At 41.2% G+C, this 11,282-nt stretch overlaps 1 protein-coding gene across 1 annotated transcript; it reads right to left on the reverse strand.

The window, feature by feature from the left end:
- Nucleotides 1-822: 822 nt before the first annotated feature.
- Nucleotides 823-6,884, reverse strand: LOC5519979 (aerolysin). The gene is made up of 6 exons (XM_001639869.3): nucleotides 6,729-6,884; nucleotides 3,869-4,157; nucleotides 3,035-3,312; nucleotides 2,415-2,662; nucleotides 1,549-2,033; nucleotides 823-1,324 (listed from the first exon to the last, which is right to left on the reverse strand). Exons 2-6 carry the CDS (start codon nucleotides 4,147-4,149, stop codon nucleotides 919-921), a joined length of 1,698 nt encoding a protein of 565 aa, XP_001639919.2. The 5' UTR covers nucleotides 4,150-4,157; nucleotides 6,729-6,884; the 3' UTR covers nucleotides 823-918.
- Nucleotides 6,885-11,282: the final 4,398 nt, after the last annotated feature.

Below are 11,282 nucleotides of genomic sequence, written 5' to 3' on the forward strand. Positions count from 1 at the left end.
TCGTTCCCGAGGAGAGTGGAAGGCGTTAGTTTATCAGGACGCTAAATAACGCGTTTCATTTTACGATACTGATGTCTACTTTAGTTATTGTTATAGGCTCGTGCCAAAATACTTACCATGGCTCTCCTAAACCCGCCCTGATATTCCACCAAAGCGGGCCACAATGGCACGGTCAAACAAAATACCAGAGCCTGATAATGTGTTTTGATATACAAAGAAGTAGGCATATTCTCAGCAACATTTATTGCCCGATGAGTTAATAAGGTTTCCTTGATCTATTAAATTTGCAATTTTTTGACTTATATCGAAGCATAGTTATCCACGTAACGCACAGACAAAAGATACAGTATGCTTTGATATGCAGTTTTGTTTTTTGACAGTAATAAAAAACTGTTTCTTTTAAAATTTCTTGATGTGGTCTACACAACGAGCGACACAACGCAAAACGTTTATAAATGGAATCGAAAGGTAAAAACAAAACTTTACAGGCATTAGAAAGATTTAGAGCATATAGGCACTGGAGGTATTTAAAGTTTTGTAAAAAAACCTGGAACAAAAATGGAATCCGGAATCCACGAGAAAAAACCCACATGGAATCCGGAATCCACACACTAGGATCCGGAATCCACACACTAGGATCCGGAATCCAGAACCCTATTGGAGAACCTGTCATGGGGCGAAACATCTTGTTTCTAAAATAGTCTCAACATTCAAGCGATCAACCTTTGACCTTTCTGAATTTTTTTAAATAAAAAAATCCCTCCCAATGTTATTCAAGCGGACGTTTATTCTATAATAGCTCACAGAATAAGAGACAAATAATTCCAATGTTCATTTTTATTCATATCTCATGTATAGCATAAAAAACGATGCTGCATACTAATTAGGGCAATGCAGCAATTCATCTTTAGACGTAAATTATGCCGTTTTAGACCCCTTCACGTCCTCTGGAATCTCAGGACGTTTTCCAGGAGTCAGAACGACCGTGGGGGGCTTGGGGAAGACTCTTGGTGGGTCCTCTGTGTTGTCAGTAGGAAAAACCTCCTCCACCCTTCGTTTGCCATTGAGAGAGACTGTCTTCCACAGAACAGAGGCGTCTTGGCCGACCACGTCCTCAAACTGACCGGTCAGGGTGAACTCGTACAACCGCTCGTCGGCTAACTGGTTGATCAGGCTTTGTGCGTACTGGTACCGGGAGGTCATGTCGTGCCATTGCCATGGACGTATGTTGCGGCTACTCTTATCCTTCAGGTCCTGGTACAATGGAGTTGATGCGTCACCAAATCGGTACTTAACGGTTGATCTTCTTTTACTGCCGCGGTGCCTGGGAATGAGAAAGTTTATATCTTGGTTCAGGGCTCTTTCAAAGGGGGTGGCCACCCCTTGGATCAGGGCCAATTTATTCAATGTTCCAGTGTTTCATATCTTGTCTCTAGAAATGTTTTCTATACCCGAAACACCTTCTCCCCTTATAGGTGTTCAACGTGTTCATACTTAATCCGGATGGTAATATTTCGTTATGATAAAGAGAATCAAGGGCATACTTACTGATAGTGGTAGTTGGTAGAGTCCCCGTTGTATCCTCCTCCCCACCTCAGGAATCCGTCCAGCTCTGCGGAGAAGTGTGCGATGATGGTGGCGGTGTACGGCACAGTGATCCTTGTCCTGGTCAACATTATGCGGTACTCGGCCGCCGTGTAAGGAGCCAGTGTCTTTTCAGACATCACTTTGTCGATGAACCACTGCGTGTTTGTGTTAGTATCGGTGGTCGTTGATGAGGACTCGTAGTTGAATTTATACGAGACCTTACCACCAAATCCACCGGTGGCTCCTGGGGGGGTATAGCTGATTTCAACACCAAGCTCGTGCGATGCTTTCCACGAGCTAGTGGTAGTGTGAGTGACAGTGCGTACGTCACGGACTTCACGCTCCACTTTGTGTATAAGGGGCGTAGGGTCATTGTTTCTGACGGTACCAGAGTAGTACACCTCGGGCTTCATTGACTGAATCACTAGATTGCCGTATTTGATTCTCTGAAAGATAGAATTCAATAGGTACGGTATTCTTTTAAATTCTAGCATGCTTAGAAGGTATCTTGCTAAACTACCTGTACTCCTAGTGGACGCGATCACCATTTAAAAAGTTGCAATTTGATAAAATAAATAATCAAACGTCTGATGAACTGGCACTCATTCCTTGCCCAGTGAAAAGGTTAAGGATGACCTTATCTATCAACATTTTTAATGCGACAATCATTTAGGTCTTAGTAATGTAAGGGTACAACTTATAGATAAGTGTAATTCTGAGGCTCAGCTTGGGGTCTTAATAGTGACGACTTTTGGATAAGAAAGGGGTCTGTTCCTGCTAAGAGACTCGCATTTTTTAGCCTTCCCTCATATAGTTATTAAAGTAACCTTGATTCCAAATTTGAAATTGCCAAAGTGCATCTTGAGACGATGGTGGCCCTTGTAGCCGTTGCACGGTCCTTTCTTGTCCGCCTCCCAGCTGTCTCCGTTTCGTCTAAAGTCCTCTCCCACCCACTGGGCGCGGCAGCTAGCGCACCATCCGTAGCCGAGGTAGTTAGCAAGCCGAGCAAGAGGATTCATTGCTGTGTCCATTACACGCGTCTTGACCTCTGATAGTGATGTCAAGGCTGGTGGGCCTGTAAAGCGAAATCGGAAAAATCTTAGCTCTACTATGGCCCACAACCAAGGTTTTCTTTTTTCATATATTATCATACATCATCTATCGCTTCATAAGCGGCCCCAGACAACATTCAATTGCACGGCCGTAATATGCCTGTAAGGGCTGGGGCCTGTGCCCGAGTCTCTCTAAAAACTAGAGACCAATTAGGGCCTTCCTAATTGTCATATGACTAAAGCACCCTTTCGTCACAAAGTGACTAAAATGCCTCCTGCTCCTTTTCAGTTTTTTCTCAGGGTCAAAAATTTAAACCAATTGCTCTTTCTTTAACTTTATAGGGAGTTTTCTCAGTAGACCCTCTTACCAAAAAGATTAATGATAATGTACTTACTATTAACCATTTTACAGCATTTGAACGATTCAATGCAATAAAGCTTATTGCAGCTGCCCCGATATACGCCCGTCATGAAGTAGCCATCATTGCATTTGCTAGTCCCCACATTGTCGAAGCTTCTTCCCACATCCTGGTTGTAGCAGTGCCCCCACCAGTGCGGATGGTTGGCGGGTTTGCAGCACTTGCCGTACTCGATGTTATGCAGCCATTTATCACCACTTCGGTAAAGACCCTGCAAGAAGTGACCGCCTGGACATGTACTCCAGCGATAGTTGCTGATATAAAAGGAGAGAAAGCAACATTCACAACTTGTAACATTACAACTTCAGGAGGGAATCCATATTACTTACCCCCTAGACCCATAGTGGTCTCTAATATTTAATGGCCCATTAACACTGTTACCGCTTTATTGGCCACATGCGCTATCTGTAGTGATATCTGAACAAAATATTGGCGACAAGGACGTTTGACAGCCAACTGGTCTGCGTGTGGTGCCCCTCGGGAAATTAATATAAACTAATACAACTATAGAGGACTGTCCAGAACTGTATGGATTGCGACTCAATTCTTGCACCAATGAATGATAAAAGCTTTAGAACTAACGGGGAGTGGGGAGGGTCAACAGGCACGCAACTGGCGGAGCGAGGCCCTTTTCTGGATAAAAAAAATAGCCAAGTTTTACTAGAGGTAATGTCCAAAGTATTTTTCATAATAATTTTTATGAGCCCTGTACCAGGTTAAAAAATCGTGATCGCTTTGGTTTTGGTATCGGATATTTTTGGTTACAGACCTGGTAAAAGGAAGGGACAAAAGTACACAATAAACACTTACTTATCAAGACTGTGAACCCAGTCTGCAATAACGCAGTCGGTTGGCTGGTACCAAAAAGGGTATGGTATAGGGCAGCAACGAGCTTTTTCAATGAGGTGAATGCCATCATTGCCCCCCGCGTTGTTGTTCCGGTAAAGACCGTTTATGTAATCATTCTTGCTATTGCAAGTTGAATAGCCTTCTTTATCAAAACTGATCTGCCAGTTGGCTTCACTACAGCCCTGGAGTGGACTGACTAGGAGCGCTAAGGCCAGCAGTACGGGACACCCAGCGAAAAACATCCTGAAGTCTGTAATTAAACGACGCATTAGTATATAAGGTTGATAAACATAGGTACAGGGCACATAGGGAAAGACATACTTAAGCCTGTTAAATGACGCATTAGTTAAGAAGGTGGAGTGCATGGAAGAATGTGTCGGTATTCACTTTTTAACAAGAAATACTCAGAGAATTGGGAAAAAATTTAAATGCTCGGATATGATTTACCAAGCAAGGCCAACCCCAGGCGGGTGGGGATAGGTATTGATATTTTCAGTCCGACATAAATTTAGCAACTCCACAAACCTAGCATTTTTCTTCGAAATGACCGTTACAAACTACTTATAATAAAAACGCATTTTCCAGTGGTCTTTGTTTACAAAGTGCGACGTGAGTTTGCATTTGACAACAAATATTTGTTGCGGGGTAAATGCGCTAGCATGAAATAGAGAGAGCACAGCGATTTTACAATAACGTTCATTGATTACTCTGTATTCTCAAAGATCCTATATCGAGAGCAGAGTAAGTTTTAAATTAAAATAATTAGTTGACGCTGCGCGAACTTTTAAACTCCTAGAGAAAGCCATGGAAATAAAAGTAAAAACATTGGATCTTCCAATATACTTCTGCTATTTGCTCTTTAGGTGTTTTAAGGTTTCCAAGGTAATAGGGAGAATAAATTCGAGATTGCGAAGACAGAATTGAAGTTCAAACTAAGTTTATTATTTATAGCGCGCGATTTTGTTGTTGAAGAATAGTGTGGGAAAGTTATTTTCATACTTTTTAAACCCTTGCCTAAACGCCCCTATAGAATTTGTAAACTGGAATGAAAAAAAAAATTCAATTAGAAAAGACTTACACCCGAAAGTATATTATTTTGCAAACCCATGAACGGCTTTTACGCGAGTAGGCGCTCCACGCAGACTCGTACCCAGTCGTTTTTTGCTGTTGCGCGGACATCCACAGAGATGCTAAAGCGCATCCTGACCGTCATGCATCGTGCGCTTCTTCAACATCTCCAAAATGCATCGCGCGTCGTCTGGGTACGATACTGCGCTCCACGGCTAAGTGACACCGCCTGTCAGTTTAATGGAAAGACAAAAGCTATCTATCTGGTCTCCATGCATTTCTGGTTGAAAATAACACGAGCAACAGCGTGATTCGTTTTATTTTTTTTTTCCAATAAAATTCTTGATAATTACCTTATATAGTAAAAAAGAAACCTGGTGTATCATCAAGATAATTTAATAAATTTAATATAAACAACCAGAACATGTTCCGGTTAGTATTAAACCGGTTCTTTTCATCAAGGGCTCTGCCCTTGAAAAGAACCGTTTAATGACAACCGGAACATGCCCCTTATATGATAGTTTTTTTTAGCTTCCACTCAACCACCAACAGGCGCTATATCAAAATTACTACAATAAATTTTAACATAGCTGCTACGCCTAAAATAATAATCATGAGAGCAAAAGACGTGCATCAACTTAAGCCAGTTTATACGACTTACGTGACGCGTGGTTTCGTAGGCTACAATATCGGCGCGATTATATTAATGTATCAAATAATGTTGGTTAAGGTATATTTTTTTCAAAATTATGGGAATTCTTAACATCCAAAACAAAAACGAAAAACAGCAGTGTCACGAAAGTCGGATTCAAGGACTTAGTCCTAGAATATTTTAGGTCAATTCTATTCTGATAAATTCGCAGAAGATATATAGTGCCCCCCCCCCCCCCCCCCCCATTGTGATTACATGTTTGCAAGCCCAATTGGAACGCGGCTGCCGAGTAAAAGCAGTCTCCTTTTCCTCGTCGATTGTGAGTGACCTTTAACCCAGACGATCTAGGTGTTCTTGCATTGTTTCGAGTTAAAAAGCAGATGGAAAATCAATAAGTTTGTGAACGTGTGATCGCGGGCGCTGAAACAAATAACAGGATGTGCCAGAATGTGAAGTGCTGTCACATCTCCGTGAAATGGCGGGAAAACATGGATCTCGTACCCAGGCTTCTAGGCTCATCCTATTTACCAGAGAAAAGTGAAGACTAGTCGTAATCGCACAGTTTTGTTCAAACGCAAACTCACGTCGCACTCGGCTTTGTAAACAAAGACCACGGGAAAAGTAGAATTTAAAAAATAAAATTTATCGAAAAAAATCTAATGCAAACTCACGTCGCACAAAGACCACGGAAAAAATAAAAAAATTCGGGACCCGCGACGACTTCACCCACGCTTCGCACCCACGACCCACGACTTCGCACCCACGACTTTTAGTCCAACTCGATAAACCCTAGCTCGTGTGCACACTGTCTATTGATGATTGATGCTAGCGCGATTCGAACTCAAACGAGTTGATTTAAAAACGATTTATTATGTACACGGAATCACACAAATAATCAAATGTTGAATAGTAGATAATATGAATGGTAAGATATAGAATCCTTGAAGAAGCTTCCAATAGATACATTGCTTTTACATTTTTTTAATTCGAGGTTTTAAAGCATTAATAATTTTGTAGATTTAAAACGTAAAATGATATTCATAATCATGACAGTCCGCAACACTTCAAAAAGACTAGAAAATAATAAAGAGGTTAACTTACTTTGGTTTACGCTTGCACCAATCTTGGTAGCAAAAAGGTAGGAGAAGCCGTTTTACTGCTGGTAGCGGTAGACTAACTAACTAAAAGAATTTAGGGGTTGAATATATATTGATATATCCCTGTTTGGGACGTGTCCTTACGTGATACGTATGACGCGGGCGGGGAAAGCCCAATATACAAATACATTTACTAGATGAGAGGTAGATTTCCTCTCTTTTCCTAGATTCATTTGTGAAAGCGATTGCACGCATTGCTTAATTTGACCTTTTGTAGCAGATAGAGTCTCATGTTCACAGCACCGTTTAGCAGCAGAGCACGTTGAAGCACAGGTATCCCAGGCAATGGTTGCTTGTCCGTAGCTCGGAATTCGGCTGTTCTGAGAGGGGACGAGTAAAGCGTTTTTTTGTGTGAAATGTTGTCAATAAAATTGCCTTAGAACTTAAAACATGCCTTATGGTTGCCAAATTCACGTGTAATACACAATTTGGGGGGGTTTTCTTAACAGAATTTATGACTTCTCTCCCCTACTAAGGAAAGAAACAAGGTTGGAGGCGCCATTTTCGGTAGCACTCAAATACCGTCGAAATTCGAGAGGAAAAAACAACAAACAAAATATTTTTATCTCGCAGACCTATGCCAGGGTACATTTACATTCGATATGTGGCAAAAAATCCGAGCTAAACTATTTTCCCTGGCCACTAGCCGTATTTTAAAACGAGAAAGTAGCCACAAGCATCCTTGACCGACGCCGTTGTACGATTAGTTACGCTTGACCGCGCTGGGAAGAAGCACAGGTAGCCCAGGCAATGGTTGCTTGTTCGTAGCTCGGAACTCGGCTGATCTGAGGGGACGAGTAAAGCGTTTTTTGTAGAATGTTGTCAATAAAATTAAGGCATGTTCTAAGTTTTAAGGCAAAAAAGAGAAGAGGGAGTTTGCGCTTAGTGATGTTGTCTTAGCATTTCACAACGGCATGTTTAATAACCTTGCGTTTTGTGCAGATTAGAAAGGAAATAAATGGTGATCCTAGTATGACATCTACCCCTATAACTAAACGAAATATACTGGTTCCGCCGGTTCCACTGGTTCCGCCGGTTTAGCTCGTTCTGCTTTTTAGTAATGCCGAAATCGGAGTATAAAATGCATCGGTAGAAGTGCCGTTCCAATTTTTATGCCGTAAAATTCAAATCAATATTGTTCTTAGATGTTTAGCAAAAATATAACTTGAATTCCGTGGTTGAAAATCATTTTCTCTTTACCTGAGGTACCAAAGATAATTGTTGTTGCGTGTTTTCATTGGTGTTTTGCGAGCGGAAGTCGACCAAAATAGCTCAATGAGCGAAGTAAATCTATCCGTAAAAATTTTTTTCTTTGTGCAACACATGAATGTGGTTGGTTTTCCCATATCTTGTAAAACCTCTTTGTAGGAAGGTCCGATTATCTTAAAACTTCCGGTGTGTTAACTTCCGGTTAAAGCTTTTGGAAGTATAAAACGCTCCCTGTCGACCTGTGACCTTTATAGTCAATAAGAACGAAATCCGAATACGTTTCTGCAAGATGTGGGTTGAGCGTGCGCATTGTCTAGTATCTGTTACCTATTACGCGCCCTTTGTTTCAAAATTGTCAACTACTCTATATAAGATAAAGAAAACTGCGTAAATTATTTGTGCTTGTTTTGAAGAGCGCTAGTCTGATCGTGAAACAGTTTGCACATTTTTAAGAGAGCGCGACTGCGTTTGAACATTTTCTTGGTTTGTAGCAATTGGCGCTTGTTCTAGATAGAGAGCCCTCCCTAGACTGAGCAGTTTGAAGCAAGTTGTATTTTTAAAGAAATGCTAGACTGAGTTTGTGCAGTTTTGAAGAATTACATGACTGTGTTGCATGTTTTAAAGATTCGTAGCGACTTAGTTTGCGAAGCGAAGAGAGCTCTACCTGGGCCCCCTGAATGGTCCCCCGAAATTTCGATGTGCTCGCAGTTTTCGGCTAATGCTCGCATGCTCGCGCAATTTTTTCCACCTAAAAATGCTCGGTCTCGCATAAAAAACGGGGTGCTCGCCAAAGACCATTCGGGGGCCCTGCTAATGTGCTTGTTGGAACTAGTGCTTGTTTTGAAGAGCGTGTGACTGAGTTTGCAGCAGTTTGTGTCTTCTGCAGTGTTCAATTCAAGTTGTTAGTTTGTCAACAAAAAAGTACAATGCTAGGAGAGCTTTTTTAGTCCTCGACTTGCCGATTTGCATCTCTTGCAGTCTCTAGATTCAAACACATCCATTGCCCCCACTTATTGATCGAATTACGATTTTGCACTTTTCTAGAGTATTAACATTCACAACACACATTGTATAACGGTAGTGCAATTGTGCTGGGTATTTTATTTTTGAGTCCGAAAAGAATAGGGGAAATTTTGTCATAACTAATATGGTAAACTCATCTCTGTCTACTGGTCATTTCCCTGCTGACTGGAAGGAAGCCGCTGTAACTCCCTTACTTAAAAAAGGTGCTAAGGACACCGGAAATAACAATCTACGTCCAGTCAGCAATTTACTTACAAGATCACGGAGAGGGCGGTATTTAATCAACTTTACGCCCACGTCACGGAAAATGTTCTCCTACCTGAGCTACAATCGGCTTATAGGAAATCGTACAGCACGGAGACAGCTCTTTTAAAGATTGCAAATGACATCCTGATCAACATGAACAGCCAGCACGTGACCCTTTTGGTACTGCTAGATTTGAGCGCGGCATTTGACACTATCGATCACTTCATACTTCTCCAACGCCTTAACACATCATTTGGCGTTGCTGGTGATGCTCTAAGATGGCTTACATCATATCTGACTGATCGGGCACAACGTGTTGTTGTTGATGGAAAACAGTCTGACAGATGCAGTTTATCATTTGGTGTACCTCAAGGATCCTGCCTCGGTCCTCTCCTCTTCTCCATTTATGCAAGCAAGTTGTTTGAGGTCATCAAATCCCATCTGCCTCACGCACATGCATACGCTGACGACACCCAGCTGTACCTCTCATTCAAAGCTGACAGCTCTGTCGGTGAGACAGAGGCCAGGTGTGCCATGGAGCGATGCATCAGGGCGGTGAGGTCGTGGATGGTCGCGGGCGGACAAGCTCAAGATCAACGAGGACAAGACTGAGTTCATGCTCATTGGAACGCGCCAGCAGCTGGAAAAAGTAGGGACTAACAGTCTTCTAGTAGCCGAGACTGCTGTGCCACCTGTAGGCGAAGCTAGAAACCTTGGTTTCTGGTTTGACTGTAATTTTAAATTTGAACAACACATCACCAAGACATGTCAGTCTGCTTTTTATTCTATTTTTAATATTAGACGTATACGTAAATTTTTATCCAAAGATGCAGCTAAGACTCTAGTACAGGCACTGGTGATAAGTAGATTAGACTATTGTAATTCGCTTTTATATGGCCTTCCTGCAATACAAATCAACAGACTTCAGCGCGCTCAAAATGCAGCAGCAAGATTAATATCGAACACGCCACGCTACTCTCATATTACACCTGTTATGTTAGATCTCCACTGACTACCTGTTAACTTTAGGATTACTTTTAAAATAGCTCTTATTACATTTAAAGCATTACATGGCATTGCTCCCGCTTACCTCAGCGACCTAATAAAGGCTAGGCAGTCGAATTACAATCTTAGATCAACAAATAGTAATATCTTAGAAAGGTCTAGCATTAGGACAGGCAAAACCACTGGGGACCGTGCCTTCCAGGTTGCGGCCCCAGTGGTATGGAACTCACTACCACAACACGTTAGGGCAGCGACATGTATTTTAACTTCCAAGAAATTTTTAAAGACTCATTTATTTAATCTGGCATATTTTTAGATAATATATCATTTTAGTATAGTTAGTATAGTATAGTTAGTAGTTTTAGCTTAGTTTTAGCATATATATAATTTTTAGTTGTTGTAAAGCGCATTAGATCATATAGATAATGAATTTTGCGCTATATAAATAATAAAATTATTATTATTATACATGTTGTTTAAAGTTTCTAACGATAATACGACACAAATAGAATGAGTATAGTCCCTTCTGTTTTCAGCAAAGCTACGATAGTCTAGTGCGCAGGTTCAAGACCAACCTTGTCTATTTTTTTTTTCTCGTGATTTTATCTTTCACTTTTTCACTTTCGCTTTATAGTTACTGAACATATTTTCTTATGATAAAATCCCTAAGAGACACAGTCAGAATAATGTTTTTTATCTCTAATAATTGTACTCTGATATTTGTGGGAGGGATGGGTAAATTTTGCTCTCGCTGGCAAAAATACACATAAATTTAAGAGATTTCACTTTTTAATCACTTCTTTTTGCAAAATATTGATTGCAGGCGGTTATTCTGGGCGCCCCTCAATACAAGCCCTAGCTCTCTCGCGCGGCCATTCAAAAAGCTAAGAAAACAAACTTCGAATGACTTCGCGTATCCGCGTAGAAACTCACTGCTCTTAAACTCAACAAAATCGCCAGCTATGCAGGCTGGTTGGCACCTAGACTCGTGTACCCTTTGGGTACCTAGTTTTTT

This window comes from Nematostella vectensis, chromosome 3 (assembly GCF_932526225.1).
Source record: "Nematostella vectensis chromosome 3, jaNemVect1.1, whole genome shotgun sequence".
NCBI lineage: Eukaryota > Metazoa > Cnidaria > Anthozoa > Actiniaria > Edwardsiidae > Nematostella > Nematostella vectensis.

Coding starts and splice junctions, on each gene's coding strand:
- LOC5519979 (XM_001639869.3), bottom strand. CDS start 4,149: ATGTTTTTCGCTGGGTGTCCCGTACTGCTGGCCTTAGCGCTCCTAGTC. Junction 3,313..3,868: donor TGGGTTCACAGTCTTGATAA/GTAAGTGTTTAT, acceptor CTTTTATATCAG/CAACTATCGCTGGAGTACAT. Junction 1,325..1,548: donor TCTACCAACTACCACTATCA/GTAAGTATGCCC, acceptor TCTCATTCCCAG/GCACCGCGGCAGTAAAAGAA.